Here is a 27,212-nt window from a genome sequence, read left to right as displayed (position 1 = left end):
TTTATTTTGCTGTAATGGTGTTGCTTGTATGCAAACTACTCATTGTTAAACTGAGTAAATTGTTACATAATTAAATTGTTTTATTTCATTTTTAATGCAGGATGTTACATTTGGAAAATAGAATTTTGCACTAAAATTCATGTTAGCATAAAGAATTATTTTATCAAAATATTGACTTCCTTTTACCTACAAAACCACGATATTGTTGGAAAAGAAATTTAATTACGAAAAAAATACCCTTTCGAAAGCAATGTTTACGTTTATTCTCACCTTCAAGTTCACCAAGGAATTCTTAGAGGTAGGAGGCAGACCTTCATGCTCCTATCCTCCCCCCAAAAAACAAAACTGGAAGAGAAAAGGGAATTTTCCTGTTGGGTTTTTAAAATATTATTACTGTGGAACACTGTGGATTAGTGTACATTGTAAAGGCATGTACTCTGAATTCCCTTTTTCCCCCTGAATTCCCTTTAAGCTTATATCTTATAAATACACTCTTGATGATTCGTGTTACCCACATGCACTACTATAAAGATTACAGATCCCGGCAACTGTTCCTTGTATTCAAAGCGGAAACTAGAACTTAATGAAGAGGAGAAGAAAATGTACCAAAGGCAAACCCGTCTGCAAATGATCTCTGTAAACCGATGTTATTCGGTTTGCACTAAACGAGTCGTTGCACTAAATTGCACAAGAACCCTTTGTCTGCGGGACGCTGGGTCTGGCAACCATTATCTACTCGTGGAAACGACGTCTGCTGACTCCGCCCGGGCTGGGGGTGGGGAGAGTGCACCGCGTGGAGAGCTCCGCTGAGGATTAAAGTGAACGAACAAAGAGAACTCCCAGCAGCCGCCCGCCAGCGCCTCGCAGCTGCACCGGGAGACGTCAGTCACGCCCGGAACGCTGTTGGAATCCGCCTCCCTGAGAAAAGAGCTCAAGTAAATAATTGATGGAAATTGATCCAGCCCAGGACAAAGCTTTACAGAAAACCGGTGCCTCCTATTTCGAGACGTTTGGGAATCTTCTGCCAAGCACAGGATATTGGAGTGAGGCAGGCACTTTGAAAGCTTTGAGAGCGACCACCGATCTTCCATCTCGGGCGTGGCTCTGGCCTTTTTGTCTTGCCCCCCCCCCCCCCCCCCGCCCCCCGTCCCTGCCTTTTTCTCTTTCCTTTTGAAAGTAGCTTCTCTTCGGTTACTTCTACCCTCCCTTGCAATTCCGCCCCCTCCCCTGCTGGGTCTGGTGAGGTCAGCTCATGAATATCTGTGCACTTCCTGGGGAGCGTCTGGCACGGCGTGGTACCTCGCGTGTTCGCCTCCTTCGAGCCGCAGATCCACCCCAGCCGCGGACTGATGAAGGAACCGGCTCTGGGGCCTCTGAGTCTGCACATTAACGCCGTTGTTTGGAGAAATCGAACGGGTGTGGAACTGGGGCGAGCGGGCCCAAAGTCGTGCTCGGCCAGAAAGTCGCACATCATACTACGAAGCTAAACTTCCCTCGTCTCTGAAAGACACAATCATAAACCCTGAGGTTCCTGGAAGATCGAAAGGGAAGGGCTGTTGATTTGCATCAACTTGGAAACATCGCCTCTGCTGAGAAGTGAGCAGTTCTTCTGGATTTCTAAAGGGATGGGCATGAGAAATGGGGTGGGTCAGTGGGCAGATGAAACCATTGATTAAAAATGTTGGTTTGGGCCATGCTGGGGTTGCTTGGTTGGTGATTTCCACGGGCAAAGCCTTGAAGAGACACAGCATCTTGTCACTTTGTGAGAACCACGTGACAGAAGCCAGGTACCTTTGATTGTGGGAGCTGTGTTCCTGTAAAACGAGCTTTCTCTTGGGTGAGAGCTGTATGGGGCCCGAGTTTAACGTTTCTCTGGTGGCACTTATCTCCAGAGTGATTCTGCCTAATTCAAGCTTGCGTTGGCAATATAACTTGTTTGGGTGGTCCACGTTAGTGTGACCCATGCCGATGAACTAGGCTCTTCTAGGAGCATGTGGCTCCCGGAGAACATGTAGAAAATAAGTTGATGGGCAACTTATTTTTTCTCTATTGTCTTCTTTCTTCTCTATTATTTTCCAAAATGAGTTGGAAGGAGATCCTAGAAAGAGAAAGGGAGATGGAGAAGGATACTTCCAATAATTTTTCTTTATAAAATGAGGTATCACTGAATGTTGACTAATAACAGGCATAATGTTAGTAAAATAACTAACAAGTATCTCCTCTCCTAATAGGAAAAAAAATTTTTTTTAAACAGAACTTTCTGCCTAGTCATACCCTTTTCGGTACTTTAGAGAGAAATTATAGTTCTAAGGCAAAGGCACCCAATTGATTAGCTTACTAGCTAGCTGGATCACTAGGGAGAAGAACCCAGGAGGCAATGGCTTGCTATTTTCCAGATTTTAAAACCCAGTGATAGATTTGCCTTGGGAAAAATGCACAATAGAAATTGCTCTTATCGCCATGAGTGAGGATGCACCAGCTGTCTTCGATGCAGCATCATTTTATCTCAGAATTTGGTTCCATAGGAGGGACTGGGCACTTTAAGAGTACAGCTTTGCCTACGATATGTATGATATGCCCTCCATGCCATTTTCATTCTTAAGAATGAAAACATTTTATATCTAGCAATTACACTTGAAACTAAAATGATTCCACAGAACTGTGAAATTTGGGTAAGTCTAGAAAGAGTCACCACCCGTAATTTAAGAAATTGTGCACAGCCTCGAATAAACTTTTCCAAAAGCATTTTAAAAAATTTTTCCTAAAGCTAAAAAAATCCGTTTAGGGTTGCTGATGACTAAACCATATAGATGATTCCTAATGCCATTATTTTCTTGAAACTGAAGTTGATTTAAAGTCATCCATTATTTGTATTTTCTCTTAGTTCTCATCTAAAGGAAATTGGGTACATTTCTCTAACCAAGAGCATTAAGGTTTAGAGTTGTTTGAGAATAGTGCCATTTATCCGTAGCAAATCTCTAGGAACCTTCATCATAACCCTTTCCCTCTAATTGACACTTGGGAATATTAATTAAATAAAACTTTCTCCACTAAACTAGGCTTTAAAATGCAGATTTGATAGTGAGGAAAAGCAAGGTCGAAAAAGCGGGGAGGGTATTGACAACTTTAGCATGTGGACATTTCCTTTTCCTTCTGAACCTTCCTCCTGACCTTATCCTCTTTTTTTTTTTTTAAATCTCTCTCCCTAACAATTCGTTTCTGTCTCCATATTTCACTCTTGCCAAAACCTGCTACCCTAGAATGTTAGATTTAGTTGCTTTCAGGTCGTCATTTACTGAGGTGGCGTCAGAAGGAGATGGCGCCTCCCTGGGCAAAATGAGAATTGATAATTGTGCATCCTATTCCTAAAGTCAAGGCTTCTATTAAGCGCCTTCCAAAAATCTCATTTTCTAGGGCTTCTCTTGTTTAAGAAAATCACTCTTTGCTCTGCAACAATTCAGACATGCTATGCGCTTCCCTTCTCTTGTTTTTGTGCCAGGTTAGAAAGAAAGGTTGGTGGCAGTGAGGAAGGAGGAGAATGATCTGGTGATGGACCGTTCTAAATCTCATTGGGTAGATTTTTTCTAGACTGCCATGAGTCAGCCACCGACGGGGGGCGCTGCCCCTGCCACCGCCGCAGCTTGTGCCGCCACTGCTGCCACAGAAGCTCGCCTGCACCCGGAGGGCAGCAGCAGAAAGCAGCAGCGTGCTCAGTCACCTGCTAGACTGAGGGACAATTCGGTCCGACAGACAACCGCGGCCGCCCGGTCCCCTGCGGGGGCCGGCACTAAAGTCAATTCTGTTCGACAGCAGCAGCTGCAGCAGCAACAGCAGGGCAACAAGACCGGGAGCCGCTCAGCGCCTCCAGCCATCGCCCGAGGAGGCGGAGGCGGAGCGGAGAAGGCAGCGCCCCTGGCGCCCAAAGGGGCCGCGCCGGGAGCTGTCCAGACCGCGCCTGGTGCTGAAGCGGCCCCCGCGGCGACCCTGGCCCCGGTGGGCGGCAGGAGGCCTGGCCCGTCGGAGGAGCCGCCCCGGGAGCTAGAACCCGTGTCCTCTAAACTCGGGGAACCCCCTCCGCTGGGGGAAGGAGGAGGAGGGGGTGGGGAAGGAGGAGGAGCCGGCGGCGGCTCCGGAGAAAGGGAGGGGGGCGCTCCGCAGCCGCCGCCGCCGCCCAGGGGCTGGCGAGGGAAAGGCGTACGGGCTCAGCAGAGGGGCGGCAGCGGCGGCGAGGGGGCCTCCCCTTCGCCATCCTCCTCCTCTGCGGGCAAAACCCCAGGCCCTGGCAGCAGAAACTCCGGAAGCGGTGTGGTGGGGGGTGGCAGTGGTGGCGGAGGGAGCTACTGGAAGGAAGGATGTCTGCAGTCTGAGCTCATCCAGTTCCATCTCAAGAAAGAGCGGGCGGCAGCGGCGGCGGCCGCAGCTCAGATGCACACTAAGAACGGCGGCAGCAGCAGCAGCCGCAGCTCCCCGGTCGCTGGCACCCTTGCCATCTGCGAGCCCCTCGCACTCCCTTCCGCCTCCCCAATGGCGGCGGCAGCAGAAGGCCCCCAGCAGAGCGCAGAGGGCAGCACGAGCGGCGGGGGCATGCAGGCGGCGGCGCCCCCATCGTCGCAGCCGCACCCCCAGCAGCTCCAGGAGCAGGAAGAAATGCAGGAGGAGATGGAGAAGCTGCGAGAGGAAAACGAGACTCTCAAGGTGAGGAGAGTGGGGGGAACCTGGTGGGGGAGGGGAGGTGTGGGCCTCGGAGGATTAGGGCGTGTCCGGGCGGGGGTGAAAGGCTGCTAACCTGTTAGGGAGCCTTGAAGAAGGAGAGGAACAGGAAATGAGGAGAGGGGGTTCCTCGGCCTTTTCCGGATTTAAAACAGCCTGAGATAGCGTTAGATTTTAATTTAAATCCACATCTGGGCCTTCGTTTCTCTGATTTATCATGGTATGTCCCACTTTTTCATAGAGCTAGAGTAGGAGAGAGAGGCCTAAAGAGGGTCCGTTTCTTCAGTTTCTTCTCCTTCATTCAGCTCCGTGTCACTCCTGTCTCATGGAGAAGGGGCAGTAAAGCTGGGAATTTGGACTTGGGATGGGGTGTACACGGTGTATGTCGGAGGGGTGGGGGAAGAGGCTAATTTTGACCCGCGGCCTGTTACCACCTCAGAACGAGATCGATGAGCTGAGGACCGAGATGGACGAGATGAGGGACACTTTCTTCGAGGAGGATGCCTGCCAACTGCAGGAAATGCGCCACGAGTTGGAGAGAGCCAACAAAAACTGCCGGATCTTGCAGTACCGCCTCCGCAAAGCCGAGCGCAAAAGGCTCCGCTACGCGCAGACCGGGGAGATCGACGGGGAGCTGTTGCGCAGCCTGGAGCAGGACCTCAAGGTCTGCGGCACCGGGCTGGGGACGCACAGCAGGGGCGGCGGGGCGCCGGGCGCGGGGAGCGGGGCAGGGTGGGGGGAACTCTGGTCAAGGGCTTTTTGCGCTGAAGGCCTTCAGTGGTGACTGGCAAAGAGCTTTAGGGACACGGAGTTTTGCAGCGCTGACCACAAAATACCAGGATCCCGGAAGGGGAAGATGCAGAACAGACAGGTGGGTTTGAAGAGTCCAGTGGGTGTGGAAGGTCTTGCGGAGAGGGAGCCCTGTGGGCTCTCCTGGGGGTGACTCTTCCAGAGGTGGGGGGAAGAGGGCGCCTCCGTCCCTGGCGGAAACAAGGGCGTGGCAGAGCGAAGGCTCTGGCCTTGATCTGCCCTCCAGGGGTTGTCTTCCTAGTGAAGGCCAGGCAGAATCAGGCACCCAAGAGCAGCATGATGAAGACTCCTCCAGAGGAGGAGCCCAGAATAAGATCAGCATTGGGAAGGTGTTAAAGTTAAGATTTCTCTCTGCAAGACCGCCCCCCCCCCCCCGCCCCCCATCCTCCAGGACTCCTTCCCTTCTGTGTTACCTCTGCGATATCTCCCCGGAAGGAAAACTGTCCACTTGCGGCTCCTTTTGGAGAAGTAAAGGGAGAGCGAACTAAATGAAAGAGCCTCCTTCTTAAGGTGAAGTTGCTTCTTCAGAATCTCCCCCAGTGGAGAAATTTTAGCCTTGAAATGCAGTTTTTAGGCAGGTGTGGGCTGTTCAGTTCAGTTTGACTGTAGGCAGATTCTCTGACAGTGCAAATCAGATGTTATCTTCATGGCCATGAACAAGGAAACAAACATAATTTTAGTTGTATTAACTTCGTCAAAATATACAAATCAATTGTAATTATCCTATATTTGTTTTAAAGAAAGCTATGAGGAAGCATTTTATGAAAGTTGTTGTATTATTTCTCTTTTCCTCTCATTTGTTGAGTACACACTAGGCACCAGGCACTGTGCAAGCATTGTTACATATATTATTATCTCACTTAGTTCTCAAGAAGAAAACACAACAAAACTGTAAGGTAGGGATTATTAATAGCATCATTTAACAGGTGCCCAAGCTGAACCTTTTACAGAGGTTAAGTGCCAAGCTTCCAGACCTGGAACTCAACTAGTATGTGGCCAGGCTGGCTCCCCACCCAGTCTAAAACCACAGCCTGGCACTGAGTCACTACACCAGGCTGCTCCACCTTTCTTCCCAACCCTAAAATTTCCAACGTAATCTCAAAACAGGAGGCAAAAATGCGCACTGTTATTTTTTTAGAAGTTTAATCTCAAGGACTAAAATGTTTCCTAAAACTAAACACCCGGAGGTATAGGATCAAAATTCAAGCCCCGTACACCACTTGTGAAAAATTTGTTTTCTGGTCTTTAAAATGTGTATTAACAGAAGCACCTCCCTCATAGGTTTTTTTTTTGTAGAATTATAGGAGATATGTGAAATTTCTCCTCACATAATAAAACACAATTGAACATTTATTACCACACTGTCATGTAGAAGTTAAGGGAACAAAGTCAAGAGCCAGACCCCTCGCCATTTGTTACCTATATGACCTTGAGCATATTACTTCACATCTCTGAGACTTAGTTTCCTCATCTATAAAATAGGAATAATAACAGTACCTATTTCATGGGATTGTTGTGAGAGTTAAATGGTTTATGTATGTCAATGGCTTATATTTAAAACATCTGGAAAGATGCCTGGCACATGGCGAACACTGTATAAGCATTGGCTCTTGTTACTTTAGTATGAATATCACTTTAGCCAACTTATTTTGTTGTCTTTAATTATATTCTCTTGTTACAAACTGCTTTCATTTAGGTTGCAAAGGATGTATCTGTGAGACTCCACCATGAATTGGAAAATGTGGAAGAAAAGAGAACGACAACAGAAGATGAAAATGAGAAACTGAGACAACAGCTTATAGAAGTTGAGATTGCAAAGCAGGCTTTACAGAATGAACTGGAAAAAATGAAGGAGGTTAGTATTCAATTATCTCTTAATGGACTATGTATTTTTAGTTCTTTAGGAAAGATTCCCAAGGACTAATATGACTGTTAAAGAATTGGCTTTTTTAATGATTATAGGACATTTGGTTGTTCTCACCCAATATAGTGACAGATATATGATTTCATACTAATAAGTAAGTAGCAAAGAAAAAATTTTGACCTTAGCCCTTCCTCTAACCTGACATATGACCTATGACTGATGTTTCATCCTGTGTCATCCAAATGTGTCTGTTAGTTAAATTACACAGCTGAACCAAGCACAAAGGGTGTCAAGATTATGAAGAAATAAGCCCTGTGTTAGTTGAGATGAAGAGCTAGTCCAGTGAGATTACTACTGAGTTCATAGAACCATAGACTTTTGGGATGAAAACGGCCATTTAATCTAATCTAATCATTGCTTGAATCTTCCTTATAACAAATCCTCCAAATGATCTAATGCTTAGAGCGTCACCAGTGACTAACCCTTCAGATCTTCTGCAGAAGCCAGTGCTATCACAGTATAGCTCTCTTTAGAGGTTTTCTTTGCTTCAAGTTGAAATCTACTCAATTGTAACTTTAACCAATTCATCTAAGTTCTACCCTTTAGGGTAGAAGAGTCAGAGTTCTCTTCCACATCTTCTATTTGAAGATTCCTACCATGTTTCCCCTGAATCTTCTCAAAGAACAAAATCAGTATCAAAGGAAATAATTGGAGGAGGAAAGAAACAGAAAAGATCTATCAAGAAATAATTAACTTTTTGATGTTACAATTTGAATTAAAATAATATTCATCTTTGAAAACTGCCTGAGAATATACAGTGCAACTTGTGAAAACTGTTATTGAGAGTTAGCAAATACATATGTAGTCCTTAGAATATTTTCCTCTGCTTAAATATGCAGAATTTAAATGAAAATCCTAGTCTTTCCATGGACTAACTGAGATATTGCACCTTCCATTGCTGTGCTTATCTCAAAATGGTATAAAAATATATCAACCGTGTAACAATGAAAATATCAATAGTCTGATTAAGAATATGTACGTGTCAAGAATTTGTAGAAGACTGTTTCAGAGGGGTAAACCATTTTGTGATCTAAGTTTCTACTTAATCTTATATCATCCTGACTTTAAATATTTTTTAACATGACAAATTAGGGCAAAATCATTTTAATGAGATAGAATTGTTGGCTAATACCCAAGGGTGACTGTGTGTTAGAACAGAAAAACATGAAGACTGGGAGCCATGTTACTATCCTCATCTGTAACTAACTGGGTAACTTAGAAGACCTCTAACTTCTACTTGCCTCAGTTTATTCAGTTGTAAAATGTTTTTGATGGTTCTCAGCATCTCCTGTGGCTATCGTGACTTTTATCATGAAACCTAAGACATTACTATTAGAGAACAGCACAGATTTTTTTCTAAAGTTAAGAGATCAAATATAAAAATAATATAGATTTAAATATATGTTTCCTCAGCAATAATGTACAGTTGAAGTGTGTCAAAAATTGAAAGTTTGAGTTCCAGGATGTGGGTAGGTAGATGTATTAGTTTGCTAGGGTTGTCGTAACAAAGCTCCACAAACTTGGTGGCTTAAACAATAGAAATCTATTTTCCTTACAGTTCTGGAGGCTTGAAGTCCAAAGTCAAAGTGCTGGTAGGGATTCCTCCTTCTGAGGGCTGTGAGGGAGGGATCTGTTCCAGGCCGCTCTCCTTGGCTTGTAGATGGCCATCTTCACGTTCACGCAGCATTCTCTTTGTAGCTGTCCATGTCCAAATTTCTCTTTTTTGTAAGAACACCTGTCTTATTAGATTAGAGCCTACACAGATGACCTCATTGTAGCTTGATTGCCTCTGTAAAGATCGTATCTTCCAATAAGGTCACATTCTGAGGTACTTGGGGTTAGGACTTCAACAGATGAATCGAAGGGACACAATTCAACTTTTAACAATAGCTACTGAATGCCTTCTTATAGTCCAAGAGAAAGTTCATTGTCAGTCCCATTAGGCTCCATTCCAGGTTCATACCTCTCTTGCCTTCTTCCATATTCTGCATTTATACCATTAAAAACATTCAAGTCAAAAAAATTTCACTTCATTACCAGGGATGAAAGACAAATACCTTGTGATTTGGTGTCATGTGACTGTGTTTCAAGTTGGATTTAAGAATGGCATAAGAGATTTCTGATTTTCATCCTGTTCCAGGAAAGGGGGAAATGCCTATAGACTGGCTGTCTGTAAGCCAGACAGATGGGACCCCTCCCGTCTTCAAATAAAAGCCAAAATAATCTGGCTACTGAAGAAGGACTGGAACCTGCAAATGTCCTCAAGGAGAATCATTGTGAAGATGCATTTCCTTGATTCTGTTCCCCACACTCTTCCCTATGACTACTTCTTCCTTCAGGGCTCTAACTCTGGATTGGAAAAACACTGTTGTAGAACCAAGCAGTGTGGGTATATATGTTCATGCCAAAGGGGCAATTCACATTCTCCCTGGAGTTATAAAAGCCGAATTCCAATCCCTGATTAGGGACTACAACAGTAAAATTGTAAGGAGTTTAGGAGCAGGGATGCAGGACATCAGTTCTTAAAGTAACCTTTTACTAAAAAGATGGGCTCTAAAATAGCATTTATAGTTTGAGAAGATGGATGGTGGTGGGGAAAAGAAATAGAAATAGAGAGGAAGGACAAACGAGTGGAAGATAAAGATCTGGGGGATTCTAAATGTAATACAGGGAAAATGAAAATATTCTAGGAGGGAAGTTCTGTAATCATTCATTTGAGATTGCCCTTCATAGTGTTCAGAAAAGTGTCAGAAGTAGAAAAAGTAGTTTGGAAATATGTTTAGAAATCAGAAATGGTCCATTAAAATAAGATTTTTCTAATGGTACTTCTGTTATCTTCCAAAAAGATAGCTCCTAAAACTAAGCTGCAGTAATAACTGGCTCATTTTGTGGGGTAGGAGTTGTAGGTTTGAAGCCTGACTTGTTCTTGTATGTCTGCAACAGCTCCACTTAATCATCTGCTTCTGGATTGTAAAATGAAAACATATTCAAGTCCTTGGTGGGTTGTAACCATACGACTGTCATCCCTTTGTGGCAGTCTACCAGTGGAGAAAATAGAACCAGGCCAAGCTTTCCATTATAAAGAAAAGACGTTAGTTAATGGAGCAAAATCATAAAATGTGAAATAGAATATACTAGAGAGAAGCAATCCTCCAACTCCCAGTTTTTAGTTTCTTATATGGAGTCAAAATGGATGTTGAACAACACAACTGGGACCAATAGCCCATCTGTTGAAGTTTGGAAACCATTTACTAAGAGTTTAACTGGCTTTGGGGGTGTTGACCAATTGCTCTCAAGGCTAGTGGCTGCACGAGGTTCTGTGCACCTGCTCACATCCATCTGCTTATCTTCTCCCCCTAAGAGTATGGAATAGGTACCTCGAGATAAGAAGAGTTGAGTAGAGTCAGGACGGAGGTAATTACTGAGTCTACTGCAACTCATTACTTGTATCAAAACAGCTGGTATTCTGCCAACTGCAAACAAGAGGGACCTCTTAGGAAGCTGCCTTAGAATCTTAATGACATTCTCTTCCTGATTATAAAACATTGATTGCCTCTAGCAGTATGCTTTCTTGCAGTAAAAAATGCCTTTACCTTTTTGTAACCTGGAGAAAAATGATGAGTTATCTTCCAGCATCACAAACAATTAGAAAGACAAAAGTTGTTGTAAAAGTTATTTCATGGAAACTACAACTAGTCTTTGAATGCCGGGATGGGTTAATGCACAAATAGCATAAAGTGAGGATATGGAGGAAGCTCTATCTAATATGGAGGAGGCTCATGAGAGGCGAGTCTCTGCTACAGTTAATTGAAGGTCACTGCCCTTCATGAACTCCTGTTTCTATAGGAAGAACCTTTCTTTGCACAACTTTATTTCAAAACCCCTTTGCTCTTCAAGAGGGAGAGGTCTTCTCATGTCACCTTTAAGGTCTGTTTTTGAGAAGCATTGATGATAGTCATTTGAGGAAAGAAATAACCAAGAGAGGACCTTTGAAGATGGAAAGGGGAGAAAGAGTAATTGAGATGATGATGATGATGAGAACTGTTTATTACATCTTTTTCATTTCAGAATCTGTACTCTTTGTGTTGTCTCTTCCCTCACCCTCACACAAGAGTCTTAAAAGAAAATGATTTCCTTAACTTTTCCTGGTCTCTGCTCTCTACAGGGCTGTTAACTGGCCAACAGCAATAACACCATCTGTCTTGGGACTTTTATTCTCTGTGCACTTGGCTAACATATCTTATCCATTACAATGAACTTTCATTGTAGGACACAAAAATAATTAATACTATAAATTGCAACAGTAGTGTCCCTGTTTTTTTTTTTCTTTTTTAGAGTACATAGGGAATACATCTATTTACTCAGACTCTCTTTACAGATATAAGACTTTAATAAACAAAAGCTTGTCCTGCATGTTTAAAATTACCTACTTATTTTCTTATGCAAAACAAAGAACTATATTTGGTTTTAATAGGGCTTGTTTATCTAAGTTTTAAAGTGTAAAAAAGAAATATTGAGTGATAAATCAGCAAAGAAGCAGTCCAATAGTTTAAATGGAGAATTTCTTTGGCATTTGAATATTTCCCCCTGGTTCTGGTAGTTAATTTATAATTTGAAAAATGGAACAGCCGTCATTGATATTTTTTAAGGAAATTGCTGTAAATATTTTGAAATGCATCAGTTAAACACCGTGACTTTAGTCACATCTCAGAGGCAATAGTTTGTTAAATCACGTAGGCAGGAATAATAGAGACTAAATTAAAAACAGAGAAGAGTGTTCCAGGTAAGCACTGGAAAGCTTATCTTCTGGGGCACCATATGTTGTGAATGCATTTTTAAAGATGTATTTATTTAGTAATTATAAACTTTATTGGATTTTTTTTCGTGAAATTATATATGTAGTCGCATGCACTCTAAAGTGATTCCCAAGACGCAGTCTTGGTTAAGTGGCCCTTTCTTTCACCCAGATGGCAAGCCTTCAGCAAAAGCAAAGTAGGACATAGATGAGAAAATCTCTGTTGGTGGATTATTTCATGAAAGATATTGAACTTATATTATAAACTTCAAATTTCTGGTTTTTTACATGAAAATACATATCAGCATCACATACCCTACATAGTTGATCAGATCCCAGTTCTTCTGTTGGCTGGAATTTTGAACTTTATATTCTTGAAACAGTAAGGCACTGTACAACTATGGATTTTATCTGATTAATCATCTCCTATGAGTATACACGCAGTTCCCATTTAAAATATCTGTTGATTTTGATGTTTGCAATGTCTTGGCTTCATAGAAATTGTTGAATGAATGTATGTTGAAATATTTGTTACATTTGCTGATAAACCATATCCATGAGAGCTGAGTTTTCAACCCTGGACTCTACTAGTTTAATGGAGGTCTGGGGATCTAGGCTGAACTTTGAATGATCCATGCCTGAAAGATGAGCAGCTTCTCGGTGTTTAAATATCTCCATAGAAGTATGTTACCTACATAGTTACTGAAGGATTGTTTACTTTTCTAACTTCTATATCCAGCCTGCCTTAAAAGGGGATTTGAAATGGTTCACAATAAATAATAACCATTGAAATCAGGGTTTAAAAATTTGGTTGAGAATTCTGGGAAGATGAAGGAAAACTTAATCCAAGAGATGTCCATTGTTATGAAACGGCTCTGAGTTTAATAGCAATCCAGGCAGAGAGAAAAATATTGAAAGAAATTCTTTCCTAGCTATGACCAGATATGGAGGCAACATCAAGTTTCATGTGAAACCTCCAGAGCAACCGTGAAGAAAGTCAATTATGGTACAGCAAAATGTTGACAGTTATAAACAGATTTTACATGGCAACCAATGGATGGATGCACCTTCTAAACAATTGTCAAGTTCTCTTCTATACAATCAATAAATTAGGAATTAAAGTTTTGCAGAAAATAAAATTCAGACATTTTGTCATTAGCTGTGAATTTGAGTGTGGTTTACTAGAGAGTACCTATGTCATAGAGTGTGGAAATTGTCTTTGAGGGTTCACCTCTCATTCCCTGTGACCGTGCATAAATAACTTGAAATATATAGGCCTCTGTTTCTTTATTCATAAATGCAGAAGTTAAATGGAATGCTCTCAAAGGTTCCATAAAAATGTCATTTTCTACTTTGTCAGCTATCCATCTCTGTTCTCCTTGAAAGTTTTATTCATAGTTAAGTATACCATTCCATTTCATTATTATTATTTTATTACTGTAATTATCTTTTTCATTTATTCAATCAACAACTATTTATCAGACAGTAATTCATGACCTGCTGTAATGTGGCCATATAGATACCCACAGAGATACAGACATCAAAGCATTGCCTTAAACTCAGAGTTGGCACTCAGTGAGAGTTCTGCTGAAGGGTTTTTAACCACGGAGACTAAGACCTACAATGTTCTCTGTGGTTGTTGCTACTCCTCAGCATTCAGGCCCTGGTTTAGTGTAGAAATCAGAACTGAAGACCTGACACATGGGGCTCAGGACAAGTGGTGCCTTCGGAATAATCTGAGCCATAGTTTGGATTTAGCCTTAGCTTTCCACTCCAAGAGGCCACAGAGATCTCATGGTAACCAAAAATTCCCCATCTTGTCCAATAAGAAATAAACCAGAAAATTGAATGATGGTGCCTAGACGTGCTAAGTTGTACAGAACATCTCTGAGGTAGGTTCTTTACTGTGTAGACTGTGGGGTGGCTTCTTCCCCTGGAAGACTGCCAGGTTCTCACCATATGGATGTGGCCTTGAGTTAGCGAGTGCTGGTCATCAGTGGAACATCCAAACATTTGTTTTCTGCTGTTATTGAAATTTATTTTCATCCCCCTGTGACTTCTCTGATGTTTTTTGAAGGTGAAAGTCTTTATATTTCCAGGAGCATAACAGGAATCTCTTGAGGTCACTTGGCCTTTGTGTGTGTGTCTGACAGACAAAAACCTCATGTAGGACCTACCCCTTTTAAACAACTCAGTCCTTTCCTTGAGGGACTCTGAGGGGTGTAGCTGTGACCTGACTAGTTCCTGTGTTGCCTTCAGGCTTTTGGGTAGTAATTAATGACTCCCCTCTACCACTCCCCTCTACCGTGGCCACTGTTGGCTGCCTGAGGAAGGCCTTGTCTCTAGCAGTGGCAGAAAACAGCATCTGCTCTCTGTCTCAGCCCTTTCCTCAAGGCTAAAACCCAAAAACTTTAATCTGACTTTAATTTAGCAAGCTTTTTGCAAGCTTTTATTGAGCATATGTGTAATTTATATAAGGGGATTAACAGTTAGTGTCACCATGAGAGTAGTCCCTGACATCAAGTTAATTATTTTCTGATAGAAAAGACATTCTTGTAGAGGTTGTACTTTGACAATAGTTACACATATGCACACTGTACTGAATACTTTGATCTTCATTACCTCAGGAGGGTAAACTCTATGAGGACAGGGCTGATGCCTGTTTTGATCACTGTGGCATTCTCAGCATCCAGTTCTGTGCCCAGCATGTAGTCAGTTAGACCACATTCTTCTATAATATTATAACAACTGTTATTTCATATTTAATTTGTATATATCTTTTTCCTGCACTAGACTATAAACTCCCTGAGCATAAGGACTGCGTCTGTCTTACTCATCATTGTGTCCTCAAAACCAGAAGTTGTTGATACAAAGTTGATAAACAATAAATAATGTTGAATGACAGAATGAATGGAAATTAGGAGAGGTGTTTCAGGCCCTATGTTGCAGGGAGAACAAGAAACGTGACTCAGAACCAGCCCTCTTTCCACGGTGCTTAGTGACATACAAACAAGATGAGAAGGAAGCAGATGAGTAACTGCAGCCTCACCCTGCTTCCAGAATAGAGGTCTCTTGAGACTTTGTTACCTCCTAGAAACTTCCAGTCCTCTACCTTGCTTCTCTCAAACCCCAGTTATTCCCCAGAAGCAAGTCTTCCCTGAGACAAGGTCTCACAGGCCCCTTGGAAGGGGGAATGAGGACAGGAGCTCAAAAACAAGACGATGGCTCTGATGGCCTGGACGTCAGCTCTGCAGTTTAACTTGTGTGTGCTTTGATGAGAAAATGTGAAATGGAGGTTCAGAGAATGAGAGAAGACTGCAGATTCTGGCACTCCTAAAAACTGTCCAACTAAGTTTGATTTAAATCTTCAAGGTTTGGGACAGTCAGTTCAGCAGTTAATTTGGCTGGAGAGGTATGGAAAATTACCCCAGGGCTTCAGTTGCTCAATAGGCACAAGCGTTGAGTCTAATTATAAGCTAGTCACTGTGCCAGATACTTTATGAATAATTATGTTGTTAATAGTTTCATTTTAGAGATAAATACTCAAGGCTTAGAAAGGTGAATATCACTAGTCGGCAGGTTGGGTCCACACTGGTCGGTCTGCCTCCAAGCCCACAGATTCCACTGGCCGGTGCTGCATGGCCTCACTGCTGGGACTCAGGCTGTCCCTTCCACAGCCATTTCCACCTTCTTCCTGACCCACAAATGACCTTCCCTCTTTAGGGGCCTCAATACTCCTAGAATCCCCAAGTTCTGCACCTCTAGCACAGTTTAGGAAATGCTCTGAGCAACCATTGAGAGAAGGATTCCAAGGTGTCTATAGGAAGAACCTACTCTGTCTCAAAGAAAGAGAATCTTTGGAGGAAAACAAAAACCTAGGACTATGGGGCTAGAAAAAATGTTTTCAGGTCTGTTGATCCTATCTCCTCTTTTTACAGACTTAATACCTGTGTTATTTCAGATAAGTCACTTAATAACCAACTCTCAGTTTAATCACCTGTTAAAGGAAAATGAATATTTTCTCTTTCCGGTCTATTCACAAGGATAACAAGAGATAATATGTGTGAAAGTGCTTTATAAACTGTAAGATACAATATAGACATCAGATGTCGTTTTTGTTGTTATCATGACTTAGCTCTTGATTAGCTGATTAGGACTTAACTCCTAGAAATAATTTTTAAATCCATGAGGTTGAAATTTTAGATGGATCTAAGACCTCAATTCATTTGTACAGGCCTTTGAAACACTTTTGCTTTCTCTATTTCCATGAATGTCTACCATTCTCTGAAGCTCCCCCTTTCGTCTCACTTCACTCTGAAGCCATTCTAATTTCTTCCACCTGTCCTTTTCCCTCTTCCACTAGGCATGTCCTTAGTCGTTACTGCTTCCCCAACCATTAGCTCACATTTGCAAAGGTTTTGGGGGATGTGCAGACAATGCAGCTGCACTGTCTGCCCCTGCGTTCAACAGGGCTAACAATGCTGACTTGTCTGGATAAATGTCTCTCTCCTACGTTTGCTGCTCTATAAATGTTCCTCTTAAAGAGAAATACCTTAACAGAGAGAGAAGGGCTAGTGTATTCAAGCATAAGCTACATTAGGTTGTTTTGTAGTTTTTATTGACTCCATAGCTAAATTCTATGCTCTTTGAATTTTAGAACCATGTTTCTATTTAATTCACACACACAGACTGTTATCAATAAATACTTGGGCAAGAGAAGAGGTGTTTAAGAAGATATGATCGCTGTCAGGGGAGTTCATTTTTAGCTCTTTAGATTAGAATTTACTCGGTTCCTTTGTTTTCCAGTACTTGTGTTACATTTGAGTAAATATAACATGCAATTTAACTTTATATTATGAAGTATTTTCCAAATTGAAAATTCAGTTGTATCTTGAAGATTTTAGACTTGATTTTAATGGAATACAGTCACTTATTTGATATCTCTGTTTTAATTCCATTTTTACATTTCAGGGTCAGTTAAACTGATCTTTATCCAGATGGTAAATGACATTTGAAGATGACATTTAAAGATGCCATTTAACTTCTCTCCTGACATTTCCGTTTTATGCTTGTATAGTTCACCTAATGGGGCCATTTATATTCAGCTTGATTCAGCTCAGAAGCACTTAAAATTAAAAATTCAAAGTATTCTATATTCGTCTGCTTACTAGCTCCATTATTTCCGATTTGTCTGGCCAATTAATTATAGTGGTGAGTGGTTAATAAAATAAACTACATTGTTTTTTCTTTCCTTCACGGAGTAAGTGTTCTTACCGTTACATTGACCAGGAACCCTGAATAATCGTAGAACTAATTAGACTGCCCAATTGATTATTGTAGTCAAGAGCACAATGAATGACTAATATGTTGGTATATGGTTGTATCCACTGCCTCCTTGCATATGGAAGAAAAGATTCATAGAACTTTATGATAGCCATTTGTGTGTATTCAGGAGGATCTGTTACATGGAAAGTATTGTCTTTCAAGGATAACATACAGCTATCAAATTCGTTTATTTAGAGGTATGGCTCGATTTAAATTAGAATAATTATGTTCTACAATGATTTGGAAAGTAGTTATCCTATTTTTAATGCTACTGGTATTAACCTGAAGTTCTTTTGTAACACATGTATGATTCTCAATTTTCCCAATTAACAAATTCAAGAATGAAACAAGGAATTAAGAATTCTTTCAGTTAGTCCAATCCCTTGGATTACTATCTGGTCTTTGTTAATTTAACGTGGGATTATAGATTAAGATTGTTACTATTAAATTATTCATTGATATAATATATAGTCTCAATTTAAAGGATTTTTTTACTTCATACGTAATTATATAGTCATATGAACAATTCTGTATAGTCAAACAATTTCAATACTTGCTGTCAATGATTTTAAACCACAACTTCTGTATTTCTGAGACTTCAACTTTAAATAATTTAAATAATACTCTTGATTTTTTTCATAAAAAATTTGTAGATGCCATATTTTCTGAGCCTTTGCACTTTTGAAAACAGCATTTGGATGACTTCAAACAGGAACGGCAGAATGGAATAATTGAGTCAAAAATTTTTCTTCTCAGGGCTGGCCCGATGGCCAATGGTTAAGTTTGGCATGCTCCACTTTGGTGGCTCAGGTTCAGTTACTGGGCGTGGACCTACACCACTCATCAGGGGTCATGCTGTGGAGACTCACATACAAAATAGAGGAAGATTGGCACAGATTTTAGCTCAGGGTGAATCTTGCTCAAGCAAAAGGAGGAAGATTGGCAAGAGATATTAGCTCAGGGCAAATCTTCCTCAGCAAGAAAAAAAAATATTTTTCCCCATATTGTATATTCTGTTCCATTAGCCTCTGGCATTTGTTTTGCAGTGGAGAAATGTGAGATTGGTCTGACTTTGATTCCTTTGTGGGTCAAATTATTTTCTCTCTACATATTTATGGATATGTTTCTTTACCCTTTGCATCAATCAGGCTCCTCCAGTAGGAATTAGAACTCACCTTAGATGAGTCAGATGAGTAGGATTACTCACAGTGTCCAGGGCAGGATTAAGGGAACATTCTCTTAATTTGGCCTGATGAGGCATTCAGGGAAGACCAACAACACTCAGAAACCATGAACACTTCTAGAAATAAAGATGCTGCTGAAGAAATGTTGGCACAGGGGCCAGTGAAAGCTGGAAGTGTGGAGGAGGGTCCACTCAGTGGGAGCCTGTGCTCTGGAGGGGTCTTAGCTACTGCCCAGATGTGTTATTGAAAAAGTGAGGGAGCAAGGAGAAATACCTTTAACTATCTCTCCTCCTACCTTCCATTCCTCAGCATTTCCACCAGGGCCTTCTATTGGCCAAACCCAACTAGAAGGCAACTGGTGGGAGAGGGAGCCCAGGTAAAAAAGTATGCAGAGGTTAGCCTCCTGGAGCTCAGAGTGGGGCAGAGAAGGAGCAAGAATGAATCTGGGTAGCTAAAGGAGAATAACCAGTTCAAAAATATTGCCAGGATATATCTAGGTGATGGTCTTTGTTTATTCTAAAAATTAACATTTATGTATTAATTAGCTCTGAGAGCTTTCTTGAATTATAGGCCTAATAATCACATGCACTTTATTTTTTCTTCTTAGGATTTGCTTCACTTTGTATTCTTTACTACTCTCTTCTCATCCTTTAACTTTCTTTTTATCCTTTTCACCTGTATCCTTGGACAATTTCTCAAGTTTGTTCTCAATATAGAGTTAATTTCCTGCCATGTCAGTTGGGCTTTTTGAAGACTCCAGTGCAAAATTTAATTCTTGCATTGAATTTTAGTATCTTCTGTGACTTTTCTTATTCTCAGCAGTTCCCTACTCTTCAGAGCTTAATCTTCTCTATGACCTTCTATTTTTAGTTCACAGAAGCCGTTATCTTATTAAGAATATTTTCTAAAACTGCCTTCTGTTTTTCAGAGTAAATTTTCAGACGTATATTTTTGTTTTTTTCCCTTCTCTTTAGCTGAATGCTTTTTTTTAATTGACCCAATACATTTTATTTTAACAGGTTTATTGAGGTATAATTTACATACATAAATTCACTCGTTTTAAGTGTACAATTTAATGTTTTTTAGTAAATGTACGTGTGCAGCCATCTCCATAATACAATTTTAGAATATTTCTATCACCCCAAAAAGATCCCTAGTGCCCATTTGCAGTCACCTTTTGTTCTCACCCCTAACCCTAGTCAAGCGCTAATCTGTTTTCTGAATCTATAGCTTTATATTTTCTGATTATTTCATACAATTGTAATCATACAATATGTGACCTTTTGCATCTGACTTCTTTTGCTTCACCAGTATTTTTAAGGTTCATCCTTATTGTAGCATGTATCTTTGTCTAACCTACAGGATAATTCAGTCTACTGTTTTAATTTAAGAGTTTTCTAGTTTTATCTCTTACATTCAGGTCTATGATCCATTTTGAGTTAACTTTTGTGTATGGTGTGAATTAGGCATCTAAATTCATCTTTTTTTGCATGTGGATTTCCAGTTGCACGAGCGCCATTTGTTGAAAAGACTATCCTTTCCCCATCGAAATGCCTTCATCCAATGAACTTTTATCTCCTTTCCTACTTTTTCTGTCTTTTTAGAAAATGTTATCGAATGTCAGTCTCTCTTTTTAAATTCATTGTTGGCTCAAGAAACTCACTGGGTAGCTTTTTTGTTAGTCCCTCTCACTACCCACTGAAGTTCCGAAGCTGAGGTGCAACTTGATATGCACAACTCGCCCCCAATTTCTGACAGCTAGTAGACATTCATCTAGTTCTGACCTATTCTGAAGGACTGTAGGAAAGTCTATTACAACAGCACTCAAGTCCATCGACTTTGAGGGAGATTTGCAGTTTGTCGTTGTTCTGGTGCCTACCTTTCGTATATTGGAAACCATAAACCCTAACATAGATGCTGCCAAGGCTTTTCTGCTTCTGCTTCTGCCTAGGAAGCCCTGAATAAGGAAAGAATATATTTCATGATTCATCGCACAAGTAGTTACCTAGCTCCTTCCCTGCTTCGTTCCTACTTGTATTGGGGTTTTAATAATCAGAGACTTGCTGATTGCAAATGGGCCAGGCCACTTCTCCAAATGCACGATAAAGCCGTATCTGTGCAATTCTTATGCATGTATTGGGTAAGGTAGAGTTGGGATGTCTAAGTCCTGCCTAGTTGTTTATTTTTTAATAACTTTATTGAGGCATGCTTTAAATGTTATATAACTAACCCATTTCAGCTGTACAATTCAGTGATTTTTTTAGTAAATTTTCCAAGTTGTGCAATTATGATGATAAATCAGTTTTAGAACATTTTTATCACCTCAATAAGATCCCTCAGGCCCATTTACTGTTAATCCCCATTCTTTGTCTCCCTCTCGCTACTCCAAGTAACCACTAATCTACTTTCTATATCTATTGATTTTCCTTTTCTAGAAGTTTCATATAAATGGAATCATACAATATGTGGTCTCTTATCTTTGGCTTCTTTCACTTAACATGTTTTTGAGGCTCATCCATGTCATATTATGTATCAGTAGTTCATTTCTTTTTTATTCTGAGTAATACTCCATTGTGTGGATGCCAATATTTTGTCTGTCCATTCACCAGTAGATGGATATTTGGGTTGTTTCCAATTTGGGGCTATTATGAATAATGCTGTTAAGAATATTCTTGGGGACCGGCTCCGTGGCCGAGTGGTTAAGTTTGCATGCTCCGCTGCGGCAGCCCAGGGTTCGGATCCTGGGCACGGACATGGCACCGCTCGTCAGGCCACGTTGAGGCGGTGTCCCACATCCCACAACTAGAAAGACCTGCAACTAAGATATACAACTGTGTACACGGGGGGTTTGGGGAGATAAAGGAGAAAAAAAAAAAAGATTGGCAACAGTTGTTAGCCCAGGTGCCAGTCTTTAAAAAAAAAAGGAAGATTGGCAACAGTTGTTAGCTCAGTGCCAATCTTTAAAAAAAAAAAAAAAAGAAAAGAATATTCTTGTGCAAGTCCTTTTGTGAATGCAAGTTCTCATATCTCTTGGGTATATACCTAAGTGTGGAATTGCTGAGTCATATGCAAATTTATGTTTAACCTTTTAAGAAACAGGGATGTCTAGTTTTGATTGGTCTGCATCTCCAATTCTTCTGTTTCAGGCAGTAAAGTCTACATAAAAGATAGTTTATATTTCTTGGTTGAATTCCACTGATGCTATTGTTAAAGGGAAATTTTCTCAGATTATAGCAAATGCTTGACTATTAACCTTAGTTTCCAGTGTTATTACATCTACGGTTTTATCTCTGCCTTTAAGTATAATTTAATAGGAAGAAAGTCATAGTTTAAAGCCATATTAACCAAAATTCTTTCAATTTGAGTAACAATGTAAAAAGGGTAAATTTTCTTTAAAAAAGATAATACTTTAGGAAATGAATTTGGTTCATCTATGATTACTTACCATAACTTCCTTAATGTGTGGATTATTTTATTCTTATTCCAGTGATATCTCATGCCCTTATGTTCATGTATGAACTCCCCAGGTACTTATTTATTACTTGTTAAGGCATCTCTATACGTGTAGCTGTTAAGTTGCTCTCATGTCTAAAGAAGATGTGTGTGGATGTGTGTGTATTCTTCAAAGTTATTCAAGGGACTAAGGAAATTTACTTAGCCTAGACTATGGTACTTGTTTTTGTTCAAATTAAAATTTCAGAAATTTAGTGATTTTCTATTTATTCCAAAATAACATTGAAATTAGCTGACTGATTTGATCAAATACAGTACACTTCCAAAGGATATCATGATAACCCTTAATATAAGTAAATATAATAACCCTTAATATAAGTAAAATCAGATTATGACTTATTTCAATGAGCATGTTTTCTGATATCTGTAATAGCTTTCAAATGATCTGTTTGGTATATGGATAGAGATTACAGATTTTTTGATTATTCCTTGTGTTTTGGAATTCACTGAGAAATTTTTAAGATGTACTAAAATTCCTCCCCAGACCTAAAACACATACATATATACACACGCATGCTCCAACACATACACCACACATATATTCACACACACACGTGTGCACATAGACATGCACAGACCCTCATACTCATTTTCTCTACTAATATGCGTATACACATACAAACAAAACACACTCCGTGGGTATGTTATTTGATTTTAAAAGCTTGGGTTCAGTTATTTGCCCTTTTAAATATACTCTGTGAATTTTTTGTTAAGCCAATTACTTCTCTATCTACTTCTTTTGTCTTCAAAAATGGGAAAGGGCCAGTTTTCCAGGAATAGTTGATGTCATTGAATAAAACCATGGGAACAAGATTTTTTTCTAATCCATTTAGATTTTCAGAGAAAATATTCTATAATCATACTTTATTCATGATTTTTACTTACTTGGCACATGGGTAGAGGTTATAGAAATTGTGATTGTCATGCTATATTCATAAATATGTTCATGTTTTCATAAATTTGTAATCAGAAGTTAACTCAGTCTTTCGTCTTATGCCATTTGTTTTCAAGTTATTTCAACTATGTCTCTAGTAAATAAAAGAACATCCAGGCAGCATCCTCCTTAGCAGCATCCTCCTTAGCAGCAATCAAGAAAGATATAGGCAAGGACAAAACAAAAAATCAGAATCATGTCAACATACTAGGGTTAATGAGATGAAATTTAATATGAATAAATGTGATATCCTACAATTTGATTTTTTTTTAATTTACAGAAATACAAAAAGAGAGAAATATATTCATAGCTATTTACACAAAAAAAGACAAGGAGTTTAGTTGATCATAAGGTCAACATGAAACCATGTCATATGACAAATGCTCGAAAGAACTGGGGAGAATGTATAGCCTGGAGAAGAAAATCCTTGAGATGTTAATATCACTGCATTAATAAGGTAGAAGCTGGTTGAGACACAGTATAAAAAAGACTGGACAAGTCATTGTTTCAACTTATAAATACTGGCTGCAGTTTTTGTTTCTTTGCCTCAGTATAGAGAAAGGCCATAAGGAACTTCTGTCACTGCCTAGCCATAATTTCTAAATGCATCGTAGTTACTAAATGCAATGGCGCTTAGAATCCAATTCATTAACTAGAGCAAATTAGAAGGGGATATAAATCTCTGCTTTTGCTGATGACGTTCATAGCTTAGTAAGCATACATTTACTGTGGGTCAAGTATCTAAGATATAAAATAATTTTTTAATGATGATTATTTGAAAAGTCATTAAACAGATTCTCAAATTTAAGACAATCTTGGCTGAGAAAGCTTCCAATCCTAAATCCATTTGCTTGTGTGGGACTTTCTGAGCCCTTTGCATTGTACCTGTCCAAGTGTAATATATAGAAGATAAAGTAGATTTATTCTTTGAATCACTTTAAGTGATTTTTAGCTTTAAGTAGATTTAAGATCAAAATAAAGACATTTTATCCATTAGAGTCACTGGTACAGGATTGTGTTGCCTGCCTCATATAGAAGCAAACCCCTGGAAAAGAGTAAGCAGGGTCTAGATGGTGCAAAAAGGAGTCCTGTAAGATACTGACTGGAAGACTGGGTTTCTTGAGCCCCTTCCATAGACATGACCTTAGCAGTCCAGGGCAGAGTCTGAACTCTCCACTGTTACTAGGGGCTGAGGAGGTTATATGAATGAGTGAAACTGTTTGTGCTGAGTGATGGGGCACCCTGGATATTGTATGTCTCAATATTCAGTTCCAACCCAAGGTTGCCACGCCATAACCAAGACCCAACTTTACCAGGTCTTCCAATTTTTCAAGTGAAACTGGAAATCTTGATTTTTAAAATGTATATTGTCTATATTTTAAAATTTGGCAACTAATTCCAAAATTTTTAAAGCACAATTGTGGGCTATCACTTTTTAACCTATATGATACCTACCTGCCATCTTGTAATAGCACTTGAAGCATATTTTTTATAAGATTCTGAACTTGATACAACAATGAATATTAGAGAAGCACATGTTATCATGTTGCCGTGGTTTTTTAAAGCAAGATGGTCTTGCATCGGGTTCAGTTCATTATTGGTAATTTGGAAAACCTTCTAACAACCTGTACCCTGCTCCAAAAGAGGGTTTCTACAATGACTGAAGAGTTTTTTTGTATCAAAAACTCTCTCACCAGTAGCCTTGAGCCCCTTAGGGGTCCTAGAGTAGCTTAAAGAATACAGAGATTGATTCTCCATAAGGATCTAGAGCTCTTTTGATCATATTGTGTGAAGCACACCACGAAAGGCAGGCAATTACTGAGCCCAAAACTGACTTTTTAAAGGGGATATTTTCCATGGAGATTTTATAAGCCCCAGCTATGACAAGATCATCTCCAGTTTCCTCCCAACCCCACTTCCTCTGGTTCCATAGCAACCACATCCCATTAATAAGAGAAGCTCCATTTGTTTTCTTCTCTCTGATAAGCCATGGTCCTTAAGACCTCTTAGATTTTCTGGAGTTAAGGTCACTCCTTTGCTTTCAAATTTCTGTATTACCTAAATTTCACTGTACTAGTCATGGAAAGTAAGTTCCACTCTGAAAACCTTCAAGCACTATTAGCAAACAGTATGCTAGGAAAAGAACAACAGTGTTCTAAAGTAATTACTAGCACCAAAGAATGACTTTTAAAGGGGAAAGAAACTAAGCAACTCTAGAGCCTTGCAAAGTCATTTGACTCTGAGGAGAGAACCCTGATTCTGATACAGGTGAAGATTCGAAACTTTTTTTCATTGGTGGCCTGGTTTGATAACATGTTCTACAAAGTTCACTCATTGGTATTCCTTAGCAATAAAGAATTCATATAGCTCTATAGTCAATCTGACTTCAGCTGTAGATATCTGTGTCAGCACAAAGGGAGAAGGATGCAGGAGCCAAGAAAAGGAAAATTCATTAGAGTCTTTTATTTTTTTTAAAAAACCTTACAATACCAAAGAACAAGATCCCAACTATTTCAATTTGGCATTGGTTCGTGGGTTTTACAGCAAAGATGTAGTTTTTCTGTTTTTTAAACTGAGTTCATAATAGTTTACAACATTGTGAAATTTCAGTTGTACGTTATTATTTGTCCGTCACCATGTAAGTGCTCCCCTTCCTCAGGTAACCACTGAACTGTTTTCTTTGTCCATGTGTTTATCTTCCACATATGAGTGAAATCATATGGTGTTTCTCTTTGTCTGGCTTATTTCATTTAACATAATACCCTCCAGGTCCATTCATGTTGTTGTGAATGGGAAGATTTTGTCTTTGTTTACGGCTGAGTAGTATTCCGTTGTGTATATATACCACATCTTGTTTATCCAATCATGGGTCAAGGGGCACATGGGTTGCTTCCACATCTTGACTATTGTGAATAACCCTGCAATGAACATAGGGGTACATAAGTCACTTTGAATTATTGATTTCAAGTTCTTTGGATAGATATCCAATAGTGGGATAGCTGGGTCATATGGTATTTCTATTTTCAGTTGTTTGAGAAATCTCCATACTGTTTTTCATAGTGTCTGCACCAGTTTGCATTCCCACCAGCAGTGTAGGAGGGTTCCCTTTTATCCACCACCTCCCCAACATTTGTTATTTTTGGTCTTGGTTATTATAAGCATTTTAAAGGATGTAAGGTGATATCTTAGTGTAGTTTTGATTTGCATTTCCCTGATGATTACTGATGTTGAACATCTTTTCATGTGCCTACTATCTATCTGTACATCTTCTTTCGAGAAATATCTGGTTCCCTTTGCCTTGCAGAAGCTCTTTAGTCTGATGAAGTCCCTCGCACTTGATTATTGTTCTTTTGTTTCCCCTGTCTGAGAAGACATGGCATTCAAAAAGATTCTTTTAAGATCCGTGTCAAAGAGTGTACTACCTATATTTTCTTTCATAAGTTTTATGGTTTCAGGTCTTACCTTCATGTCTTCGATCCATTTTAAGTTTATTTTTGTGTATAGCATAAGATAATGGTCTACCTTCATTCTTCTGCATGTGGCTGTCCAGTTTTCCCAACACCATTTATTGGAGAGACTATCTTTTCTCCATTGTATGTTCTTAGCACCTTTGTTGAAGTTTAGCTCTCTGTATATGTGTGGTTTTATTTCTGGGCTTTCAATTCTGTTCCATTAATCTGTGTGCCTGTTTTTGTACCAGTACCATACTGTTTTGATCACTATGGCTTTGTAATACATTTTGAAGTCAGGCATTGTGATGCCTCCAGCTTTGTTCTTTTTTCTCAGGATTGCTTTAGTTATTTGGGGTCTTTTGTTGCCCCATATGAATTTTAGGATTCTTTGTTCTATTTCCATGAAGAATGTCATTGGGATTCTGATAGGAATTGCATTGAATCTGTAGATTACTTTGGGTAGTATGGACATTTTAACTATGTTTATTCTTTTGATCCATGTGCATGGAATATCTTTCCATTTCCTTAGGATATCATCTATTTCTTTCAATAATGTCTTATAGCT

General features: G+C 39.9%; 1 protein-coding gene across 2 annotated transcripts in view; it reads left to right on the top strand.

The window, feature by feature from the left end:
- Positions 1-1,459: 1,459 nt before the first annotated feature.
- MTCL3 (MTCL family member 3) overlaps positions 1,460-27,212 on the top strand; it is a 49,224-nt gene continuing 23,471 nt past the window's right edge. For both annotated transcript variants that reach the window (XM_044757223.2, XM_014853480.3), the window contains exons 1-4: positions 1,460-1,596; positions 3,500-4,695; positions 5,150-5,374; positions 7,217-7,375. In XM_044757223.2, the coding sequence (XP_044613158.2) occupies positions 3,595-4,695; positions 5,150-5,374; positions 7,217-7,375 (1,485 nt within the window). In that variant the 5' untranslated portion in view covers positions 1,460-1,596; positions 3,500-3,594. The remainder of the gene's footprint in view (positions 1,597-3,499; positions 4,696-5,149; positions 5,375-7,216; positions 7,376-27,212) is intronic.

Source organism: Equus asinus, chromosome 24 (genome assembly GCF_041296235.1).
Source record: "Equus asinus isolate D_3611 breed Donkey chromosome 24, EquAss-T2T_v2, whole genome shotgun sequence".
Classification (NCBI taxonomy): Eukaryota; Metazoa; Chordata; class Mammalia; order Perissodactyla; family Equidae; genus Equus; species Equus asinus.
This window is presented reverse-complemented; position numbering and strand designations above follow the sequence as displayed.